Source organism: Mugil cephalus, chromosome 1 (genome assembly GCF_022458985.1).
Source record: "Mugil cephalus isolate CIBA_MC_2020 chromosome 1, CIBA_Mcephalus_1.1, whole genome shotgun sequence".
NCBI classification, from domain to species: Eukaryota; Metazoa; Chordata; class Actinopteri; order Mugiliformes; family Mugilidae; genus Mugil; species Mugil cephalus.
This window is the reverse complement of record NC_061770.1, coordinates 51,317,442-51,340,458: the sequence shown is the minus strand read 5'-3', so window position 1 is coordinate 51,340,458 and position 23,017 is coordinate 51,317,442. Positions and strand designations below refer to the sequence as shown.

The window sequence follows — 23,017 nt, the reverse complement described above, 5'->3', positions numbered from 1 at the left end:
TTATTTTCCATTAATGATACTTAAGTAATCGGTGCAATTTGTTGGTTTTACATCTATGGCATGCTGTGCACAGTTAAGTGACTGTGCGGTCAAGGTGAACACAAACACACAATAAAACAAACTTATTTCAGGGCCAGTAAGATTCAGATTTTACCTTAATTTATATGCATAAAAAAGCACAACATAAACACCTAGTATATCTAACATGTATTATTATATTATATCTCTTAAAGTTTGCTCACCGTACACCACAGAAAACAAAGATGTTCTAATATAACAGTGCTGCACTGATTCTTTGTGATTGTACTAATGAAGGTATTAATTTGTTTTTTTCTTTTGTTTGTTTGATTGTTTATGGTGCTGCAAACCCCAGCCTCCACACTGAAAACACTGCTGCATCAACAGCTCTCAGCTTATTTAAACTAATGCCAAATCCTTCAGGAAGATAAAACTTCATTCAAAAATATTCAATTAGATGGCACTAGATTAGTGTGCCTAATGTGATTGAAGCTCTGGGCTGTTTCTATAATGCTACAAGAGGTCGCGTTTACATCATTCAAACACTAGATGGCTCTAGAGGTCAACAAGAAAATAATAGTGGCACAACAGGGAAAGCGTGTGAACACTTTGAACTGAGCAGATGTGAACACCTACCTGAATGCACACAAATAAATGTGTTGTGTTATGCATTACTTATAGATATGTGGGAGCTTGAGATCAAACATGCCCTAAACTTAATCTGAATCCAAAAAAACAACACAAGCAATTTTAAAGAAATGAAAGTCAGATTTAACAATGTCCTGACAAAGTAGGAACACAAGCGAGGCTTCAAGGGCAAAGAATGAAGTCTGATGCAGGTAATTAGGTGAGTTTGTCTTTGGAGTGAACACAGACTCTGGAGTGCACATAATGATGAAAAAAAGCATCCTCCCCCGCAGCCTTCACAGTCCTAATGGAAATGCTGATACAAGTCATCCCAGGCTGGAAATCTGAAGAAAACTAGGAGCGGCAGTGATATGGAAAGATCAAACCAGATATGAAGTGCATCAGAGATAACAAGGCTTGGGTTGTCGGAAGTTAAAGTACTTAATGGTTTTGTTTTGAATCAATAGACCATTCAGTAATGATAAATTACTCCAGTCAAGCCAGACATACGTAATATGAAACTGAATAAACCAGCTTTTGTAACACACGGGGTCAGAATGGACAACCTGAACCATCTGAAGGTCATTGTTTTACCTTGTGCATATTGTCACACACAGAAGCCTCTTATATTCTGATATAAAACTGGTCTTTTTGTTGCAACAGTATACATATTGTGTCTTCTGCTTGGAATCAGTCATCAGTCATTAATGGTTGAAAATGAATAAGTGAACTGGGAAATCACGTGTTGCCTTGTAATGTGGTTAACACAGGAATTCGTGTACAAAAACCAAATGAAAAGTTCTACTTGAGGTTTTTGCTTTCAAATAACACGCACTTTACATATCCTGTGTGGATGAATAATGATTAAATATTTACTGTGTAGACATGAACATCCAATTAATGAGTTGTTGTCTCACCAGGGAAAACTCGCATCGGGAGCATAACCTCACTGACTAGCAGGGCAGGAGGTAAAGCAAACACAAACAATACATTCAGAGTTTTTTAAGCAAGAAAAATAATTTATTTATACTGATATAATAATTATTTCATCACACTGGCACAGTGCAGCTGCGGAGGGAAGCGTTTATGTGAGTCGCCTCCTCGCAGCCACAGGTCACGCCATTGGATGGGGCAGGAAAACAAAGGGTATTCAATACATACACGGAATATTCCTTTAAATATGTCTTTCTTTTTTCAGGGAGGATTAACAAAAATAGAATAACTCCAATAAGTCTTTCTCTGTGAGAAGTTTTTCTCTTTAAGTATCATCTCTGTGTCTTTATAAGCTGCCTGTACAACACCGAAAGGTTTTAAAATGGGTGTTTGTTTCACTTTGCTTGGAGTGGCAGAAGAGTGGAGCTTGCTAGCACTCCAAAGTCCTGCTGAAAAGCCTGAGTGAGGGAAACTTCACCCACCTGCCACTCCAGAAATAAAAGTCTTTGAACCCAAATCTGCAGCTGCATTTTTCACACTCTTTCACTCTCTTGTAAAGCCACACTTTGTAAGTCCATATAGGGAAAGTTTTTCTAAAATACAACACTTACATTTAACTTTCAATTTGATTTGTGGTTTAGTGAAGTCTGGAGATATCGATTGAATCGTCTGAGAAAAATCTGTCCTTCCAAAATGTACAGTTATGGTAATTATGTCAGAATTTTTTGAATCGCAGTATTGTAGGGATTGTAGGGAGCTAAAGTGAAAATCTACACTTCATTAAATTCATAAAATTTTCATGTCTATCTAAAAGTCACCCTACAAGGAAAATATATGTTTACCTCTGACTCCAAAACCTGTTTGGTACGAACACATTCGACACAAGAAATATCCATTTCTGAGTGTTAGCATGCTATGCTAACAAGCGTGCTATTGTTATATATACATTGACTAATTAAAACCGCATATCTTTATTTTGGCTGTGATGATTCTGGGTCATCCAGGCCATGGAATATCATAAAAACCAAAACTGAAACAAAAAGCAACTGGACTTGTCTAACTTTCTTGAAGACGTTTCACAACTCATCCAAGTGGCAAATTCCTCAACACACAGATGAGTACTGGGTTGTTAACAGACCTTAGTTATGTGAGTTTCAGGCGGTCACCACCCCCATCTGTTGGCAACCAAACTCACAACACAGCTCAGTGTGCTGGCATGTTCATGTGTTTGCTAGCAGGCTCAGGCTCTGAGCATGTCTCTGTTACAAATTATCAGACCAGATTATCTGATGGATTTTATGTTGCCTGAATCCCAGAGCCGGATGTTAGAGAGAGTCTGGCCAACTACGGAATGGACGGTCTGAGTCATCGCACTTTGCTAGTTGGTTCTGAGCTGGTCACGTGTTTCATGGGCGTGTTAGCTACGTCTAACTAATATTCACACATAGATAAGGGGCAATGACAGTAAATAAAGTTAGATTAAAAGTTAAAGTACGCCAGAGTGCTCAGCCTATGACTGCAGCACAGGATCAGGAAAAACACCACTGTTTTATTATGGGAGCAGAAGATTAAAAGGAAGAACTGGAAGTCAACTGACTTCTCCCTATTATGTGAGGTAAATGTCAATGTCTCTCTTTGATGTTTGTTAAGATTTTATATAGGAAATATAAAGTCATAGCATCATTAATGTGAACCTTGATCTCGAAAACGCCCAACACTGCTTTACAAACGAATGAAGTTTGAAGTTAACCAAGTCTCATGCTAGCCTTATGCTAGCTAGTTATCTTGATGCTTAGAAAAATAGCAGCTAGCATCATGTATACTGTGAAACCTATGTGTGGATGTAATTTATGTCCTTGTAGACAGACAAATGAAATTGATACGTAACTTTGCCTCGGTTACTACTAAGTTATTGTTGCTATGTTATAATGATAATACTACTTATAATGCTAAATAACAGTAAGACTAGTTTAATTTACACTATTTCCGAGTATTTATAATTTTTCTGAGTAATTTCGAACAGTGATGGATGAACATGGAGACTGAGGAGAAGGTAAACACAGCTCCATGACTGATGAGGCGATTGGGCTACAAAGCATTTTACAGGCACATTAAAGATATTTAAAGTAAGTAATTGCTGGGATATTTAAGTGAGGGCCTTATACATATTGACAGACGTTGGCAATAACATTTATAGGTCCGTTAAATGGTGAAAATAAGACATTTTCATTTCATTTTCTATTTTCAACATAGCACATCCACCCCATAGGGTTACACTGTAGAATCTCCCCTTCGACGTAGCAAGCATGACACTCATGTTTGGAGTTAGCCAGACTCTCACTAATATACGACTCTGCTGATCCCTGTCCGCAGCGCTATCTGGTGTGTGGATGCCGACATATACAACTCTATGTGATATTAAAAATATAAAAGCAATGGGGCATCTAATTTTTTGTATATATTACAAATGAGTGTATTTAAAATATGTAATGTTTGGATAGAAACCTGAAACTTAATATTCACTGTTAAAAAAGAATGCATTCATATTATAGATTGGGGTCAGACAGACAAACTGTATTTGCAAGTCCTTTGCAAACACTGGATGAGTTGTGGACGGCTTGGCTTTTCGCTTACCACACTACTGTCAACTTTGCACTTACTTTGGCTTTAGAGTAAAGTATCCTTGCCAGAACTCCAAGTCTTCAACTCAACTCTGTTAGCTTTTCTCCACTGTTGTTATACCGATTTCTTAGCAACAGGTTGGTTGTTATGTATTGGCTGACTGTAAATTAGGCTGAAATTAATACGTGAGCCATTTCAGTGTTCCCACAACTTTTATCAATTTGGAAGCAAGCAAAAGAGAGTGAGAGAGAGGGGAACACTTTTAACTTGATTACGTCTCTCACTCACAGGACAGCTGAGTTGAAGGGAGAGAGGAGGTGCAAAGATGATGGAACATCTATAAATGTCAGTGTGGTAATCCACACATAAAGATGCGATAATCATATATCCAATATATTCCTCTAGTCAGCTCTCTTTTTACACTTCACAGAAATGTTATTGTGAATATGATGAGCTGTCAGCATAGTTTAGAAATTGCGTTTTACAGACTTGGAGGCAGAGCGGCTCTGTTGGCAGAAATATGTCTTTGGTTGCTAAAAAACCCCAATCAGATTTTCCTGTGCTGTGCTTGGGAACAATTCCGTATTCCCAGGAAATGTGTTGTTAGTTGCCTTTCAGAAAAAGGAAGAAATTTGTGCAAAAATGGCACACTATTGGCAGTAATAGATCTAGAGAATAACCCAATCAATGCCTCTGAAGCAACTCTGACTCGCAAAAAACTCCATAAAATGACAATTCTCCTGAATATTACTGTACATAAAGGATAGCATTCTTTTTACCAGTGTACCCATATGTTTTTGTCTCTACCTCTCCTTACATTCCACTTAAAGGGAATCTGCCATCTGTCAACATACAAGTAAAAAACATAGCTGATCCTCGACACGCTCTACATTTCTGTGCTAAGACATCCCTTCCTAACACCATACTCACATCTTTCTTGTTGAGTCTAGCTCAAAAACAATCTTTGTTGCTTTGTTATCAAGTGGCCATCTTTCTCTCTCTCTGAGAGATATTGCTCCCAAGGAAAAGAGTGCCATCATCTGCATATAAATGCAGATTTGGGCAAATATTTGCAGTTGTATATGCTCAAATTTCTTATTTTGGCCGGATTTAGCTAAGGTTGTTTTTAGGTGTGTACTATGAAGGCAGCTGAAATGATATTAATAATAAAAAAAATAATAATAATAATAATAGTACAATAAAAATAAAAAACACAACAGGCGCTGAACCAACACGCCCATAATTCAGTCTACAAGGCAAACAAACACAGAGTTTCATAGGTTTATCTTTTTTCATTCACTAAATATTTAAAACAAGCGTCACTTGACTAATCATCGTAGACGGTGATAATTTGTCTCTTTTTCAGGATGATGGAATACCTGAATGGATTGTTGTAGGGAGAGATGTGTGTGAAGGAGTTTTTTTTCTCTCCTCTGCACCGCTGTGTGTGTGTGTTCGTGTGTGTGTGGTTCCTCCTTTTCCATCCACAAGAGGGAGCTATGACTCAATAGCACCTAGAGATAGTTTGCAACTGGGAGTCAGGATGGAATGGTTCCCTCCTCCTTTTCTCCATACAGGGGGTAAGCCAGGTGTTGCAGCCAAACCACATCTAATCAGAGTGACCACACTGTCCACACAGCGATCCAGGTTAGACAAAGACCGCAGGGCGCATCGTTCACAGTCCAAAAGTCAAGGTCCTCTATGCAAAAACCATGTCCATTCATTCATTTATTCAATCTTCCATGGCAACCCCATGTTACAAGGGTACTAAAGAAAAATATAAAAACTTAAGAGAGCAAGAAAGAAAGAAGGCAGAAGATAGGTACTGATAGAAAATGTTTTTTGCACTCTCAAACGAAGAACAGCATCTTTTTTTCTTAACAGTCATTCATTGACATTCATCCAGTGTCGCGTCTTCTGCTGAGCTCAGATGCATAGACTGAATGCAGAGAGAGGTGGAAGAGAGGGAAAAGGAGATGGGAGGGACAGGAAGATAAAATGGAGGAAGGGAGGGCAGCGAATGGATGAAGAGAAGGTTTAAAGAGAAAGGGTGGACAGCAGGTCAAGTTAGAGAACAAGAGAAAGGTAGTGCTACGAGAGAGAGGTTGGAGTGTAAAGGGGGAGGAAAGAGAGTGTGCTATCTGTCAGAAGAGAGAAATAAAAAGAGACAGATGGAGTATGTGCTCCAATCGTGCTGAATGGAGGAAAAAGGGCAGCATACGCCATCACCTTCTCTCTGTGACGAAAGACACTGAAAATGTGAACGGAGAAGGGCAAAACAAAGAGAAACTGCACACAACACTCCCTACTGACAGACATTCCAGAACCTTTCAGGCCTCTTGAACCTGCTTCCTTCGGTAATCTATTCCCTGGAATCCTCATGGTTCAGTAATCCTTTAGGTTTTGTAATCTAGAATGCATGGTATGAAGAGGGGGACAGCTTTATCCTGATTCCAGAAATGCACTAGTTCTAGAATCCTCTTGGCTATGGAGTCTCTTAGATTCCAAATTGTTTTATGCTGTTTATAGATGAATTGCGGGTGCTTAGTCCTGATCCCGGAAGCACACTGGTTTTTCAATCCTTTTGGTTCCGGAATGTCTTAGGTTCCTGAATGTTGAGGGGGGATGCTCACTAAAGGAAGGGGTGTTGTGAAGCTTCTCTCTCACACACACACACACACACACACACACACACACACACACACACACACACACACACATACACCATGAGAACTCTCTTCTGTCTCTTTCCATCACTTTGTTCTTGGCATTTCAGTCTATAGACACATACATATGCACACATGCGTACACGCCACTAGGTCCCCTCTGGTTTGTTTGTAGTTTTTAACATTCCTTTGGTCCCAACACCAGAGACCAAAATGAATAAAAACCCTGTTTAATCACCAGGCCTGCTTCATGCTCTCCATACAGAAACTCCACAGGCATGATTTCATCTGCACACATATACACACACATGAACACACTCACTCTTGTGTAGACTGGACTTTGCTTGTCTCTTCATGGCATTACTCTTCAGTCTTTGTGTGAGTTTTCCCTTTATTTTGTGGGCAGTTTGTAGTCCAAGCTTCTTGCTGCTTTGTACACTATTTTTAGTCTTTGTGTCTGCAGGTGAGATCCATTGATAGATGTTACATTTATCCTTTTTACATGGTACATACAGTATGAGCCAATTAAACGTGTACAGTAAATGGCCACTTGGCGTGTGGATGGAAAAATATATGCAAAAAAAAAAATAAACAACATCTAAACAGAGAACCAAAGATAATGACTGATGAGAAAAATATAGCAATGACTGCGCCATGTAGACGGTTTTGAATGCCAACAAACAAGAAAAGCGTCGCCCATTTGCTCGGTGTCTCTGTGGAATGTTTTGTGAAGGTCCACGTTCTTGTGTGGAGCACAAGCAACAAAATGTATAACATGCTCATGCCTCATCTTTGGTGGCAAAAAGCCCCCATGTGATTTCTCTTTGTAAATCCTTCATTTAAGTGTTTCTTTTGTTCGTCCAAAATGTCAGGGTTCCTATGGAACTGCAGTCACCATAGAGATAGAGAGAAGGCAGAGCCACGGTGTCCAAGGAACAGGCATATTTCCTTTTTCAGTTCATGTAGTGCTACTTGCTGGAGGAATTTGGTTGAAACGTGGATGTGTAAGCCTCACATGTATTTAGCTCCATTCAGTTCTTGGATTTATTTAATTGCTGATCCTCTGTGGTATCCCCGTGCATCAATATGGACACAGATTCAGATATATTAACCACTGTCGTCTTCAGTGTCATCTTTTGTCGTCGACATTCAGAAAGAGCCAGGAGTAAAGATATCCACTCCATATTTTCAAATTCCCAGTTTCTACTCCACCCTGACATCCACACTGAACACATCCCCAATGAGGAAAACAACTTCCACCTTACACTGGATATATAGTGAGACCAAACTTTACTCTGCACTGATGTCTTGTTTTCCTAGAGGGGCCGTTTTGACAGGGAACAACAACGCTCCAACCATGGGAGGGACCATTTTGTCCAAAAGGTGCTCCAATATTAAAGGATTGGACAGTGCAAATGGTCAATCAGTAGTTGGAGCGATCCAATTGGGTATATTCGTTGGAAGGCCCCATCCCCAGAGGGTGGCAGATTGTGGAATTGGTGGGTAGCTTTGTCAACGGCAAGCTAGTTAACATCTTCTAACAATCAGTTCACTGATCGTTGGGTTTGTCATTCCCAGATGTCGCCTCTCCTCCCTCTGCAGTTGATCCCGTGGTGGTTGAAAACTCTGTCACACGTCGTGCTAGGGGGTTTGTGCTTTTTAGAAGCTCCATGGCAGAGACCCTTGCTCCACTGGAAGACTTACTGCCTTTCTTCTGAAGCAGGGCCATGAAATTCTCATTGCGGGAGCTCGACCTCTGGCTGCTGCCCAAGGTGAGATTTCTTAGGTCACTGCCGCTAGTGCTGTGCTTCACTGGTGACACCAGGCTCTGCCGACTGCCGAAGGAGTCCGACGGCTCCTTGCGACCCAGAACCTTTCGCTTGGACCTGGAAGAGTAGAGAGTTTATACGCAAATGTGAACAACGAGAAGATAAAAAGTACATCTCAGTTATTAAACTGAATGAGTCCCACTTGGATTAACACCATGGATTAACAAATGGATTTGTAACTACAGCTGGGACTCCACGTTCTCCTGTACGATGAGATAAAAACAGTGTCTTCTTTTTCCCCTCCTCACACATTCTTCTCTGCCTTTCAGACTATTTTCAGAATCAAGCAAGGTAAAAATCATGAACACTTGTTGCTTAGAGACCAGCTTTCTTGCATTTCCGTACGTGTGGCTCTGTTCATAAATGTGTGTGAGAGACAGAGTAACTCAGGAGAAAAAAAGGACATAAAAAGAGCCACTGGTCGTGCAGTAACGCACTGTATGCAGTTGTTGCTAGGGAACCTTATACCCCGCTCACCTCACACCTTTTCAACAAGACAACATGCACTTTGTCAGATCAGATGCTCCGGGTTTTGAAAAGACACCAGGCGAGCTTTGTGATGACTGAAAGCATTTGCACTGTGAAAATATGTTTTTTACTGCCAGAACAGCCCAACAACCATTTGGGGAAAGGCATATGCTGCAAAATCACAGTTTATACCGTAATCTGTGCTTGGATGCATACCTGTGTATGATGGTGAACAGGTCTTCGGTGGTGTGTGTTGTAGGTGTGCTGGCCAACAGGTCATCATCTGTTTCTTCTGCAATGTGAAGAACTGTCTTCTCATCGGCTGTGGACTCATCTGAACGAGACAGAGAAATCATATTAAAACTTGAAATGATATGCATGTATTTTATCCACTGTTTCTGATTTGTAAAGGTTTTGCTCCCTCTGTCGTGTTAAAAAGCAAATTCCTTCAATACACAGGAATATGTGAAAATCTGTCTAGATTGCATGCAAAAAGAGGTAATAATGAGATAATAATGATAAATGTCATGTTCACTGTCATAAACAGTATGAACAGTTCTGTGTTTTGATTCAGTACAATTTTAAAGCAATGGGTCTTGATTTGATTCAAAACCTAAGACATCTCCTCTAGCAGAATCAGGAGGTTATGCATTAAGACCAGCGGGGAAGGTTCCCAATCAAATGCAGAAGCTCTGACGGGCTCATTAACACAACCATATCAACTCTTAGGAAAAAAATTGTTAGAATTAAACAGCCTCTGTCAAAGATAAGAGTGTAAGCGTTAAGTAAATCCTGTTTAGTCTGGGACTTCTTCCCAGATTTTGCTATAGATACTTTATAAATGTACTGTACAATCTCCATTAAAATGAGTACCAATGTCAATACCCACATCTGATCTTTAGACAGTGCAACATAGCGGAAGTTCCCAAAATGAATATGAATGGATTGTAGATAGTATAGTCCCTGTTATAAAATATCCAAAAGAAGAAAAACATGTTTTTGAGTAATACCATAAAAATCTAAGACTGAAAGAAGAACACAACTGGATATTGTATTTTTACCAAAATATGGAAAGAACACCTTCCATTAGACCCTCAGGGTTAGCCTTGTTGAATGCAACTATATTTGATGCTGAGGTTTGTAGCCATAACTTGGACTTGATACCTGAGATTGTTTGGAACGTATCTGTAGTAAAACACAATTGAGGCAGATCAGTGGAGCTGCCAAAGAAAGCACCTTCTGGTGTTCTGCCCAAGGACAAAGCTTAAAGGGATTTAATCAACAACCCTGAGATTAGTGGATAACCTGCTGAACCACAGCAACCCAAAAGTGTGATTTCACACTTTCACACAGTATCATTTTGTGATGTAATAGTTATACAGTCTGACCATGACAGATCTGCCATAGAGATGAACTTTGGTCAAAATGAAAGAGAAAAAGAACACACAATGATCAACACGCAATCTTAATTTCCATACCTGCCCCAACAGCTGTACTGGCCATCTTCCCTTCCAGCTCTGTGAGAGATGAATCTTGGAGAGATGACTGCAGAGATGACTCTTTTGAACTGTCCTCCTCCTCTGTTCCCATGTGGTTCTCATGTTGCTCAGCCATGTCTGCAACAGTAGGAGTAGTGGGAATATCCTCTGGTGAGAATGTTCCTATTGGAGAAGGCAGGCCCACAGGGCTCTCGGCCAGTGGTATCTGGCGGTCTGTGCTGCCATTAGTGGAGGAGGAGGATGTGGGAAAAAGAAGGACATTTGGCTTCTTGGGAACTGGAGGTGGAACCTGTAAAGCAATGAGACAATCAATTACTTACTAAGACACAGGTTTCTACGTTGTTATCCACCAGGTCATACTTGTCCATAAGAACACCCATAAAACAAACCTATTTCCTGAAAAATATCTTCCTCACCTTGGGTTTCTTCTTATCTGACAGCTCTGATAAGCAGGAGATTGTCATCCTTGAGGGTAGAGTCTTGCTTTTGTCATGGAGCTCTGGTGTCTCCTTGTTACTGCAGGGAGAGGGTAGTGAACCTCCGTCTTCAGGCCCAAGATGAATCTCTAGGTCAGCATCAAATTCAGGCTCCAACACTGGGTCTTCCACGAGAGGCTGTGGATCTGGGAGAGGAGGGAGATCAAAAAGGGACTGGGAGTGGGGGAGGAATGGGTGATCATAGGCAGTCTGTGGGGCAAAGGTACAATTTGAATCTGGGAGAATGGTGGGACTTGTTTGTGGTGGAGGTTTTTTGGGTTTTGGCTTTTTCATGACTTTGTAGATGTTTCCTAGAGGAACTGGTCGGTCCACAGGTGAAGCAGGAGGCGAGTCAAGGGCTAGGGGGGAGGTGGAGGAGGGAGAAGGAGACTTAAAAAGGAGGTTAATGGGTCTTTTGGGTAACGGAGGCTTGACAGCAACAGGTGGTTTGGGTTTAGGTAGGGTGGGTGGTGGGCTGGGATCCTCGCCTATGTCTCGACCATGCTGTTCTTCTTCAATGGTGTCAGAGGCCCCATCAGGGCAGTCCTCTAGGTCACCACGAGAAACAGAACGAAGCCGTACAGTCTTCAGTTCATTCTGTGTAACCATAGGCAATGCCTGTGATGAACTGGGGCTGATTTTTCCTGGTTTTGCTGCTGTTGAGGTGTCAGAATGTCGCCTGCTGGCCTTTTGCTTTGGCTTAATTGATGACAGCTCCAGATGTGCATTCCCAGGCATTTCGAAGGACAATCTGGACCTAGCAGCTGGGTCCTTGGGTGATGGTAGCGATGACTTCCGCTCTGGGATCTTGGGGCGCATCTTACACCCTGTTACCCCTGCTGTCCCTTGACCTGCCATTTGACTGAGTGGAACGGTTGGGGTGGGGGTCTCTGACTGACTGGAATAGCCACTTGATGGGGACATAAGCCCTGGAGGTTTGAAGGGTGAGGAAGCCTTGGCATCAGTCTCTATGGAGAGCTGTGAGGGAGAGGTGGCTCTTGAAGTGGAAGGAGAGTCAAGAAGCGACTCCGAGCTGCCTCTGACTTTCATACATTCAATCACTGTGGTACCTGTTGCTGTGCTGGAGCCTGATAGAGATCTGGAAGAGAAAATGAGAGAAAAGTGCTTAATAAGTTGCGTAAAACAAATGATAACAAGGAAGTCAAAAACGACTAACTCCGTAGAGCAAACACCTGTAGGGGTCATTGCTCTTCCACTCCCCCAGCTGCCAGTGAGTGGGAAAGGTCATCTCGGTCTCTGCTTCCCTCTCTGGTGCCTGGACCTCAAGACTTGGTGGTCCATCATTCCCTCCTTGGCACAGCCCCCGCTCACTAACACTAGGTTTGGAGGAGCAGGATGAGCTGGGCAGAAGGAAATCTGGCTGGAAGTCTGGGAAGTGCTCTCTGGGGATGTGCAGGCTCTTTGGCCGGCCATCACGGTAAAGCCCGCCTTCATGGTGGATTCTCCCTTCAGCTTCTCCGAGGTTCTTCATGAGAGAGACGCTCCTCACAGGAGGTGGTGGCTTGCGCTTGGATTTCTTCAGCGAGATGGAGCGGGAGCGGAGGCGCAGGCGGCCCTCTGTGCTGTAATCTGAAGCTGTGACTGAGATTGTGTCAGTGGTACTAGTGCTGTCTTCAGAGCTTCCTCTTGGGTAGAGGAGGGCATAGTTCTCACCCAGACCCAGGAAGTGCTGACGCTCCTGATGGTGGTCAATAACCATAGTGTTCCCGTTCCCTGTCGACAAAATATTACCATCTGGCTGGCAGAGGCTACCATCTGTAAAGCAAAAAGAGCCAGAATCTGTGGGCGTGGAAAGTGATCGCTCTCGGAACTTGAAGGCATTTTGTGCTGCTATAGAACGCGCCGACCTCTCCCGCCCTCTCCCTGCTTCCCAACCTCCTCCTCCTCCTCCTCTTCCTCCATCTGCTGCAGCACCTTCAGTCTCGCTCCGCTTCCCCATCCCTAGAACGCTATTCCCAGCTCTCCCAGAAGGGTCTGTTACAGATGTGAATGAGCTGGAATGTGAGCTAACAGACTGTCCTGAGCCCACAAACATCACACCATCCTGTGTCCCTCTGGCATTGCCAATGACACTGTGCTGCTTGGGTGGAACTGCGGGGGCTTTGTTCGTGCTATAGCTGTAGGGTTCGTTCCACGCTCCAGGAGAAAAGGTGGAACCCTTAGGGCCATTCCAGGAAGCAGAGGGAGTGTTTGAGCATAGCAGCCCAGAGTGGTCCATTGCTCCTTGGTGAAGCTGGTCTGGCACACGCTGCCCCAAATTGTTATCTGTAATGGAGAGAAGAGAAATTCAACAGACTGTACACACTAAAACTCTCTATTTAGTCCTAGCTGCCCATCTACAGAAATAATCTCTTTCTTATCAATTAAGGCCTTATTCGGGTTATGCTGTTTGATTTTTTCCCCCAAAATTAATGACTTTTTTAACTTCCCCAATCACCAATTTAAAACAACAAATGTCCAAAAACCAGAGTCACAAAATTACGGGAAATGGGTATTGAAGTACAAAGGAATTTCCTTCAACCACCACGTGCAGTAAAATCAGTGCCAGTGAGTACACTGTACACTTATCTGCACCACAGAAAAAAAGAAGAAACTGAACTAAAAAAAAATATCAGAGGAGGTCCACTTAATGTTCACACACACCTGTAGGTAAGGTTGTATCGAGGTCAGAATGCGTCTTCCTAAGTGGAAGATTCTGGTGTGGTGTGTCCGTCACAGGTTCCAGGGAGTGGGGCTGATGGGGGATGGGGTCCCCAAAAGAGGGGGATGGGGACACGGAGTGCTGGAGGAGGTCAACACCGTGGAATTTCAGTCCTCCCCTTTCACCTGGAAGAGAAAGACAGGAACATGAAGGTCAGCAAGAGGAAGGGAAGACTAATTTACCTTGACATGCAATAAATTTAATAAGACATTAAATACAATCATGTTTTTGACATGGCAGTAAATTATTAGATTACAGTGTTGAGAGATGAAGACATGAAGGGGACAATAGGATTCATGTGAACGTCAGCTGATCTAAAATCATCCTTAAAAGGTGGGCAGTGTTTTCAAGTCACAAATTCTAAGGTTAGGACAGAACGGTCAATGTCAAAGTTTTATAATTGCATTTAAATAATACAAAGCAGAAGTCCACGTTGTCGATAAGAGCTATTCCAGCATGGTTTGCCTCTAAAAGAAAACAAAAAATAATGTCTGTCCATCTCTTCCCGCTTATCTGGGCCTGGGTTGCGGGGACAGCAGCATCAGCAGGGAAGTCCAGACAGTCCTCTCCTCAGCCACTTCCACAAGCTCCTGCTGGGCTGACCCCTAGGCCTCCTTCCAATGGGACTTGCCTGAAACAACTCTTACAGGAGGCCGCCATGACGCATCCCTACTAGATGTCAGAACCACCTCAACTGTCTCCTCTCAATGTGGAGGAGTAGCTGCTCATCAACTCATTTCGGCTGCTTGTATTCACAATCTTTCAATCATTTGGAAAAATATACCAATTTTGTCAGCACACACAGTTCTTTGTTTTTTAACAAAAATACTGTTTTGCTATTAAATTAAGATTTCTAGTCTGGGGTCATTGCTCATCCACCATCATTAAGATTCAACACCTCCTTCATTTTATTAACTGTTCTTTTTCAAAGATCAAACTTAACAGCCTCACTTTCAGCTTCTTTTTCATTTTACATTCTCATGTAAAACAAAAACAAATGTCATCTTTTAATGCAAAGTGGCTTACAGCGGGCGCTACTGAGGATCCTGCTGTTGTGTTGTACTTCCTGTCCTCCTGATGTCTTGTCTGGGTACAATAAATCAATGAGTCACTGGAGGCAGCAGGTATCTACTTGATTACCACAATGACATGCAGCATAGTCTTTCTCTCTTCTGCATAACTCTGTCAGGCATCTATTAAGGCCTCAGCCTTGTTTTATTGTTGCATGTCATTCAGCGAAGTTCTGTCTTCCTCAGGGAGTGAAAACTTGAAGAAGCGAACCAAAACAACAATGAAATAGATAAAATGAAGCCAGATTGATTAAACAGGTGCGCCAGAATAATAATAATAATAATTTGAATTTCTACAGCGTCTTCCAAAGTAGGCCCCATTCTATACATAAGCATGGACAATGGATAGGGGAAGGAGGGGTGAAGACAAACAGACAGAGGGAAGGCAAACTAGGCATGAGAGAAGGGCCATGGTGAACAGGTTAATCTGTTCAGTCTGGTGAGGGGATGGACAGTAGGTCCGTGTCCAAGGACCACAAGTTCTGAGATATTGCGTGCTGATGGAGAAGGTCGGACAGGTAGCTGCGGGAAAGTGCAAGAAGGGTTTTGTAGGTGAGGAGGAGGAGTTTGTAGAAAATCTGATATTTGACGGGGAGCCAGTGGAGATGGATGAGGGTGGGGGTGATATGCTGCCAGGGCTTAGTGTGAGTGAGAACCCTGGCAGCTGAGTTCTGCACATGCTGGAGCCTGTTCAGGGTTTTGCTGGGAACCTTGGAGAGGACTCCATTGCAATAGTCCAGACAAGAAAAGATGAATGGGTGTAGGGTTTCAGCAACAGAGTCTGAGAGTGAGGAGTGGAGATGAGAGATATTCCCGAGGTAGCAGAAAGCAGACTTTCTGATGGATTTGATATGAGACTGATAGGAGAGGGTGGAGTCCAGGTTGCAGATCTCATGAGATGATGAGATTGAGCAGCCATTGATGTGGAGGAGGAGAAGTTCCCCAACATTCTGCAGTGCTGAATTGGGGGGCACAACCATGAGCTCTGTTTTGTTACTGATGGAGTAGGTTGGTTGTCTTCCAGGCCTTTATGGCATAAAGGTAGTTGACCTAAGATGGTGGAGGGAGCGGAGTGGAAAGTGAGGTGCTGAGGTACACCTGGGTGTCAGCTTAGCAGTGGAAATCTAGGCTGCACTGACATAAATGGTGAACATGATGGGACAAAGCACAGAGCCTTGGGGGACTCCGTGGTTGATGTGGACAGAGGGAGAGAGAATAACAGAACTAGGGCCAAAAGAAAATTAAAGCAACAAATTTTTGTCAAAACACTGACATTGATGGTGATTGGTAAAATATCCTGCTTATTCCCTCCCTGTGAAAGAGGCACTGTTTTGGCAAATTCAATGGCATTATATTTTTCAGACTTTAAATCATTGTGACTCAGAATGGAAACACCTGTATATGTGCGATTTGCCTATTGAGGGGTTATATTGTCACTTTGCCCTCCTTCCGGTTTGTCTCCAGCTGTGTCCTTTTGCAGCAGCATGTATAGATTACAATCACCCACTGAGCTGTCTAAGCCAGAAATGAAGACCAATTTACCCAATGTTGACATGCGAGTATGTGATGAGTTGTGAACAAAATGCTAGAGAATAATTAAATCAAATCAAATAAATCAAATAAATGGTATCTCATAGCTAGTTTGTTTAAACAGAAGAAAAAAACATTTGCTCTCTTTTTTCCTCTTTCCAAATGTCTGCTTCACTCATTGATGATGGAGGCCTGTTGTTTTACTTCCATAGCTCTCCAGTGGTCTATTCAGTGCGGCTAGTTGTCCATTGTTTATTTTTCCTACAATTTAGCTAATTTGAGTCTCACCTAATGTCCAGTCCTCTCCACGCACGGATAAATACGAGTAGAAGCATCTACAGTTGTCAATCAGAGACTAAGCTATGAATCAGCCTTTGCACTGAGCTTATTATGCATCCTCCAGTCCTGGATATTACAGGTGTAACACGTTTCAGTACTGTACTATGGTAAAAACAGGTTTTATCTAATTTCCCATCTACATTCATGTACCTTTGATATACTGCAGCAACTTGAGAAGCAAAAACAATTCTAGCCATGCTTGTTTAACAAAAGACAACAGGTTCATTCAACCTTTCTCCTCCTTTGACATGCATACATCCATTTCTGGGTAGCCAAATCACTTTCACAGAGGGAAACAGTTATACTGTATTTGCGGAAATTGCCAGTGATCTTAATCCCAAAAAGAATCTACCATGTCTGTAATGTGTGAAGTAAAAATTGCATTGTTATCCTTCCATGTTTACCGGTGATCTAACGACCCATTATAGGCTTGAGGTTCCAATCTCAAAGTATGAACAAGACTTTTTGGGGACTAATGCTTAGACTGTGTTGTAGATTGATGGCAGATTATATCTCAGTCCATGTCCCCTGTTCAGAGAAGGATTTTCAATTTGACATAGATGGCTTCCTTTACCTCTCCTTCAAACCAACTGAAAGAAGGATATTTGGTTAGATATTCTGGTCGTGTTAGTTTCAGGTGGGCAACACCCACAAATGTTGATGTTTAAACCCCAACTCCCCACCAGACCCTCAGAACTGAAAGAGCTACTTGGATGAAACATCGTGAAGAAACGCTGAAAGTCATGTTGCCCTTTTGTCAACTTTATCATGACCTGGATGGCTGAGAATATATATATATTTAATTATGCAATATTAATGAGTTAAGGCAAATTTGCAGCACAAAACGTTTTGATGCAGGAAATGTTCTGTAAAGTTTTTGCCAATACAGCACCTTTAAGGTTATTTAGGTGAATATTCTGGACATTATTTGTCATTTTGTTGGATTGTTGCAATAATAATTAGGTATATTAGCATTAATTGATATTGATCAAAGTATTAAAACCTTAACAAATATCCTGTTATGGTATTTGTTATGGTATATTTAGAATAGACTTAAAAAAATGAATCAGGCTTTCCCTATGGATGATCAATAATTACATTCTACGACATTAATAAGAAGGGCATATTAATAGTCAGTGATGGACTGAAGAGAAATACGTATTTCTTGAGCTGTTGGTGAGTATGTGTCTCAGGCTGCTTTCCAGACTGCTCTTGATTCACCTCTTTCCGTCATTCATGAAAATTGCTGGAGCGAGATGCACAGGAACGGAGACACAGCGGAAGGACAAGAAAAGGAAAGTGGGAGGAGGCAGCTGTGAGAAAATAAATCTCCTCTCACAACCGTTTACTCATTATTTTCCTTGTCTTCAATCCACCTCTCTAACAATCCCTCCTTCATGGTTTCTGTTTCACTCACTTCCCCTCTACCATGTTTTTTTCTTCTCTTTTTTTGGAGGGGGGAGAAGGAGAGCAGGGAAGGAAGAGTGGGGAGTTACCATGGCAACAGCAAGCTGGCTGCAAGCTACCTGTTCACTTACAGAGCAAGAAAATGAAAAAGAGAGCGAGAGATGGAGTAAAAGAAGTGACAGAAGGTGAAACAAGTTGAAGAAGTCTTGAATGAATTGATGCTAGAAACAAGTGTTATTTTGTTAAATGTTATCTATCTATGTATGCCACAGAACTATTTTTTGTCTACTCAAAACTATATAAACCATGCAAATGTACAGGATTACGTGGTCATTTATCAGGGAACATCAGTTTATTTGATTTAATCACGCACTCACCATCCTGCTGCTGCATTCATCCACAGCTAAAAATAGTCCCAGTCACACAGTATTTACTCCTGTTTAAGGCAAGTTTGCTAAAAGCTGCTTCTATAAATGAACTGATATATGGCCTATAATAAAAGTCTTCGGTATTATCTAAAGGGTTTGGGTCTGACAGGTTGATCACATGAAAAGCCTGTTGTTGTTTTTGGCTTTTTATAAGGATTTGTTGACAGTAAGAACAAAAATAATATTTTCAGTCTTATCCTCTGAGTCCTCTCTTTCTCCCTCTCTTCTCGGAAGGAAGTGGATACCCACCAAGTACAACGCCACGGGCATGCATCATTATACCTGACCTTCTCCTCCTCTACACAGTGGGTGAGGAGGAGAGAGAGAGAAAGAGACAGATATTTAACTATAGATGGATATGCGCAAAAGAAGGAGGGGGGAGGCACCCGGTGACGAAGCAGTTGCTATGCCAAAAACCAGGAGGACTGCACACACATGCACGCAAAGTAAACAAGGAGGAGGCTCGGTGGAGACAAGTGGAAGCAGGAGTGTCAGAACGATGTTGCAGAGGATGACCACAGCATACTAACAGCTCTGACAGTGCACACCACAAAGACAAAGCAGAGCAGAGATGGGCGAGGGCGATCACAGGAAGAAAATGTTCTCAACGTCAAGTCTCATTTCTGCAACAGTTTTCTCCCTTAAAGCTTGTGTCAAATGAGAACCTGAGTGTGTTTACGTGTGAGAAGCTACATCCCTCAGTGTGATCTGCGAGTTATGACTTCTGACGTGAATATACACAGAGCTCAAGCAGCCAAGGAAACCTGCGTGCAGAGAACATAAATTTATAAAAACTTATAAAACTGTACATCTCCTTCAAACCTAAAAATATCCCTTCATGATGCCAATGGAAATGGAAGCGGTGAAACTAATCCATGGAGGATATTTTAACTCTCGTTTAAGTCTTCTTTTTTTGTTGAAAATTTTACACATACAGCATACAGCCATCTAAAATGGCTCCCGATCTTCACATCTCTTGACGCGGTTTTTGTTTTTTGTTTTCCTTCTCTTACAGAAAAAAGGGAGCTTTGTCACAACTGAGTCGCTAAGTAGCACCTGGGGACATCCAATGCATTTATGTGCTCTGATTTCATTTAGCAACGGCAGTCGATGCTTCTAACAACTCCAGGAATAAGAGAACCTTTATAAGGTGAATCATCAGATGTGAAAGCAACTACAAGCTAGAAGTGTACAGCCTCGCAGATCATTTTATGTGATATATCCCAGGGTGATTGAAAGCTTTTAAAAGCTTTGATTTAAGCTAAACTGATCCCGACACTGACATAAGCTAAATCAAAACTGAATCAGGCGGCTTATTTAAATTATTGCAGCCTAAAGCTTGATGTATGCTTTTGCTTCTGAGTTTCGCCAAACGCCTTGCCCTAGGCTGTGCCCTATGCTGTGCCTACGTTATGCAATATGCCAAACCCTCACTCCAAAATCCTTCAATGTGCCATGCACTGTGCTCTGCCTTGTGCCCTACCTTGTTGCCTTTGTCATGTCTTTTATTGTAAACTATGCCAAAACCCAGCAAAACATCATTCCACAGAGACAGCACTGACGAAGGTGGTTAATGACTTATTGTAAAATGTGGATTCTGATCGAGCTTCAGTTTTATTGTTGTTGGAACTCAGCTTGGCTTTTGATACAGTAGACCATGGCATACTTCAGCATCTCTGGCCAGGTGCTGTTGTGGCTTAAGGCCTACTTGTCAGACATATCTCAGTGCATTTTGTTTAATAATGTTCTGTATGAGTCTTGTGCACTTAGGCGTGGGGTTCCACAAGGGTCTGTCCTGGGTCCTCTGCTCTTCTCTTTATATCTCACACCACTTGGTGAAATTTTATGGTCTTTTGAAATTGCCTTCCATTGTTATGCAGATGATTTACAGTTATTTATGCCGATAACTCTTGAAAATGGGTCTGACATGTCCAAACTTGACAACTATTGGGAGCTGGTTGTCAAATTCTGCTAAAACAGAGATAATGATTATAAGATCCCATAAATTGCCTCATCTGTTTGAGGATTTTGCTTTGTCTATGGATGACTATGATATTCATTGCAGAGACAGAGTGAAAAATCTTGGTGTTATTTCAGACGCTTGGATTTGATTTGCCATCAAGGAGGTGACAAAGGTCCTTTTTTCGTCTTAGAAATATTGCAAAGATCGGATCGATCCTGTTGTCAGAGGATGCTGAGGTCTTTATTTGCTCCTTTGTGACCTTTCGCCTCGATTACTGCAATGCCCTTCTGTCAGGATTGCCAAAAAAAAAAGTTTTTGAGGCCTGCAGATGCTGCAAAATGCTGCAGAACACGTTCTGACCGGAGATGGTAACTACGAGCACATGACCCCAGTGTTGGCCTCTCTTCACTGGCTTTCTTTTCAGGTTAGGGCTGATTTCAAGGTGCTTCTACTAACCTTTAAAATTGTACATGGCATTGCACCATCTTATTTGAATGGACTTGTGATCTTTTATGCACCTTCTCGTGTACTTCACTCCCTGAGGACTGGTTTGTTGAATGTTCCCAAAGACAGAAAAAAAGACAGTTGGTGAGCATGCTTTTTCTTACTGTGAACCAATGCTATGGAACTTCCTCAAGACATTAGGCAGACATGTTCTGCTGAGGTATTCAAATCAAAGTTAAAGACCCACTTGTTTACTGCTTCTTATTTATTTTAACTGCTTGCACGACAACTTGATTGTTTTTATAAATAAAATTATTATTATTATTAACCTGTTGCTCTGATTCATGTATCTGGACATTCGTGTATCTATTTAACAAGCACAGAAAATTCTCCATCTACTCATGACGTCTACTCTCTTTTTTTCTGACTTGCAGTGATTTCAAGACATCATGTATGACTAGTCTCCTTGTGTTTCAGCTTTCAAGGCCCCTGTTTTAGGCTACGTCATCTTAGGCTCGGTGTATATCCGTTGCAGAAATGTAAACCAAGTTTGAAACTTTGGATCACTGTTAAACATGGTTGTCTCAACATGGTGGTCACTACTGACACAATACATAGGCTAGCAGGATCCGCCTAAACTACAGTTTAGTTTTATTTGGTGTTATTATTATTGGAGTTTTTCTTGAGATATTTCAATTGGAACCAAACTGGACAAAAAAACACTCTAATCTGTACAAGAATACTAGCAAGGCTAATAACTGTCAGTAGTAATTTCATGTTGTTAGAAACTCAAATTGGTGGTACAGGGGATTCAAGGGGATAAGCGTCATTTTCCACTTATTACATAAGCAGAAAGCCATATTTAGAGGGATGTGATGTCTAACGAGATAAAAATTCACATGTATTTGCTAGTTTCCCTTTCAGTCTAATTTCCCATGACACTCACACTCACTTGTTTGATTGTCACAGGAAAGACTACGTCCCATGAGTACAACACAGGAGGAATGAATGTTTTAGCGCCAGAGAGAGTATATAGAACTAAGTCAGAAGATAATATCATGTGGATTCTCAATCTCTACGAAGGACAATTTAAGAACTGCTAGTTTATGATTAATTTTCAATAGGGTCTCATATTGAGATTAATCTATTTAATTTTGGATTATTTCTCAGCGAAATTTCATATTGAAGCCATGAATTTTAATAAAACCAAGAAAAGCTCAGAGGCAGCTGACCCACTGCCAGCAAGCATCTTGCTTCCCCTCCTGACAGGAAATTATAATTAACCTTTATCCAACCCCTTTACTCACTGAGGATGAGATTTTTTGAACAAGACTGCAATTAATAACAGTTTTGATTACAGGTAGTTCTGCTGATTGCTTTTTTGATTAACCAACCACCCAGCCTTGTTTAAAATGGTGAAAGTTAATGTTAAAAGTAATGTTTTTAAATTCCTGGTTTTGTTCAATCAATAATCAAAAGCCCAACGATGTCCAAAGACATAAATACTCACATTTGTTGTTGTATTGTATATGATTCAAAGTGAAATGTTGTTTGTTATTTGTCTCTTAGTCAGTTATTTAACTAATAATTTGTGGCCTACTTTTGAATAAGACAACTTGAACATCCCACACTTTCAATTGGAAAAACACCACCAACTCATAGGCTGCATGCCAGGCGCATGTGTTTACAAGTATCCATTTAAATACAGTGAACTCTTTGATGGATGAGGATCACTCCGGTTCAGGCAATGAAACATTCATGAATTTCCCCGCATACTGTAGCTGTGCCAGGCCAAAGACTTCAAATGCAACATCTGGGAAGTATTACGCTCACTATACTGGTGCTGAAAGACATTCATGCGGCAATGTCTCACCAACTTTGCCTTCATTAAAACATCTCAGACACTTAGTTGGCTGTGTATAATACCACTGCCATGACTTTTAATGATGTTCTATCACCTTTGTTGTCTGTTCCCT

The 23,017-nt window shown here is 41.5% G+C and overlaps 1 protein-coding gene across 5 annotated transcripts in view; it reads right to left on the bottom strand.

The window, feature by feature from the left end:
- Window positions 1-5,915: 5,915 nt before the first annotated feature.
- Window positions 5,916-23,017, bottom strand: part of nhsl2 (NHS-like 2) — a 117,754-nt gene continuing 100,652 nt past the window's right edge. For all 5 annotated transcript variants that reach the window (XM_047590021.1, XM_047590029.1, XM_047590036.1 and 2 more), the window contains 6 exons: window positions 13,803-13,985; window positions 12,332-13,424; window positions 11,079-12,237; window positions 10,642-10,951; window positions 9,380-9,497; window positions 5,916-8,752 (listed from right to left, as the gene is read on the bottom strand). In XM_047590021.1, coding sequence (XP_047445977.1) covers window positions 8,416-8,752; window positions 9,380-9,497; window positions 10,642-10,951; window positions 11,079-12,237; window positions 12,332-13,424; window positions 13,803-13,985 — 3,200 coding nt within the window. In that variant the 3' untranslated portion in view covers window positions 5,916-8,415. The remainder of the gene's footprint in view (window positions 8,753-9,379; window positions 9,498-10,641; window positions 10,952-11,078; window positions 12,238-12,331; window positions 13,425-13,802; window positions 13,986-23,017) is intronic.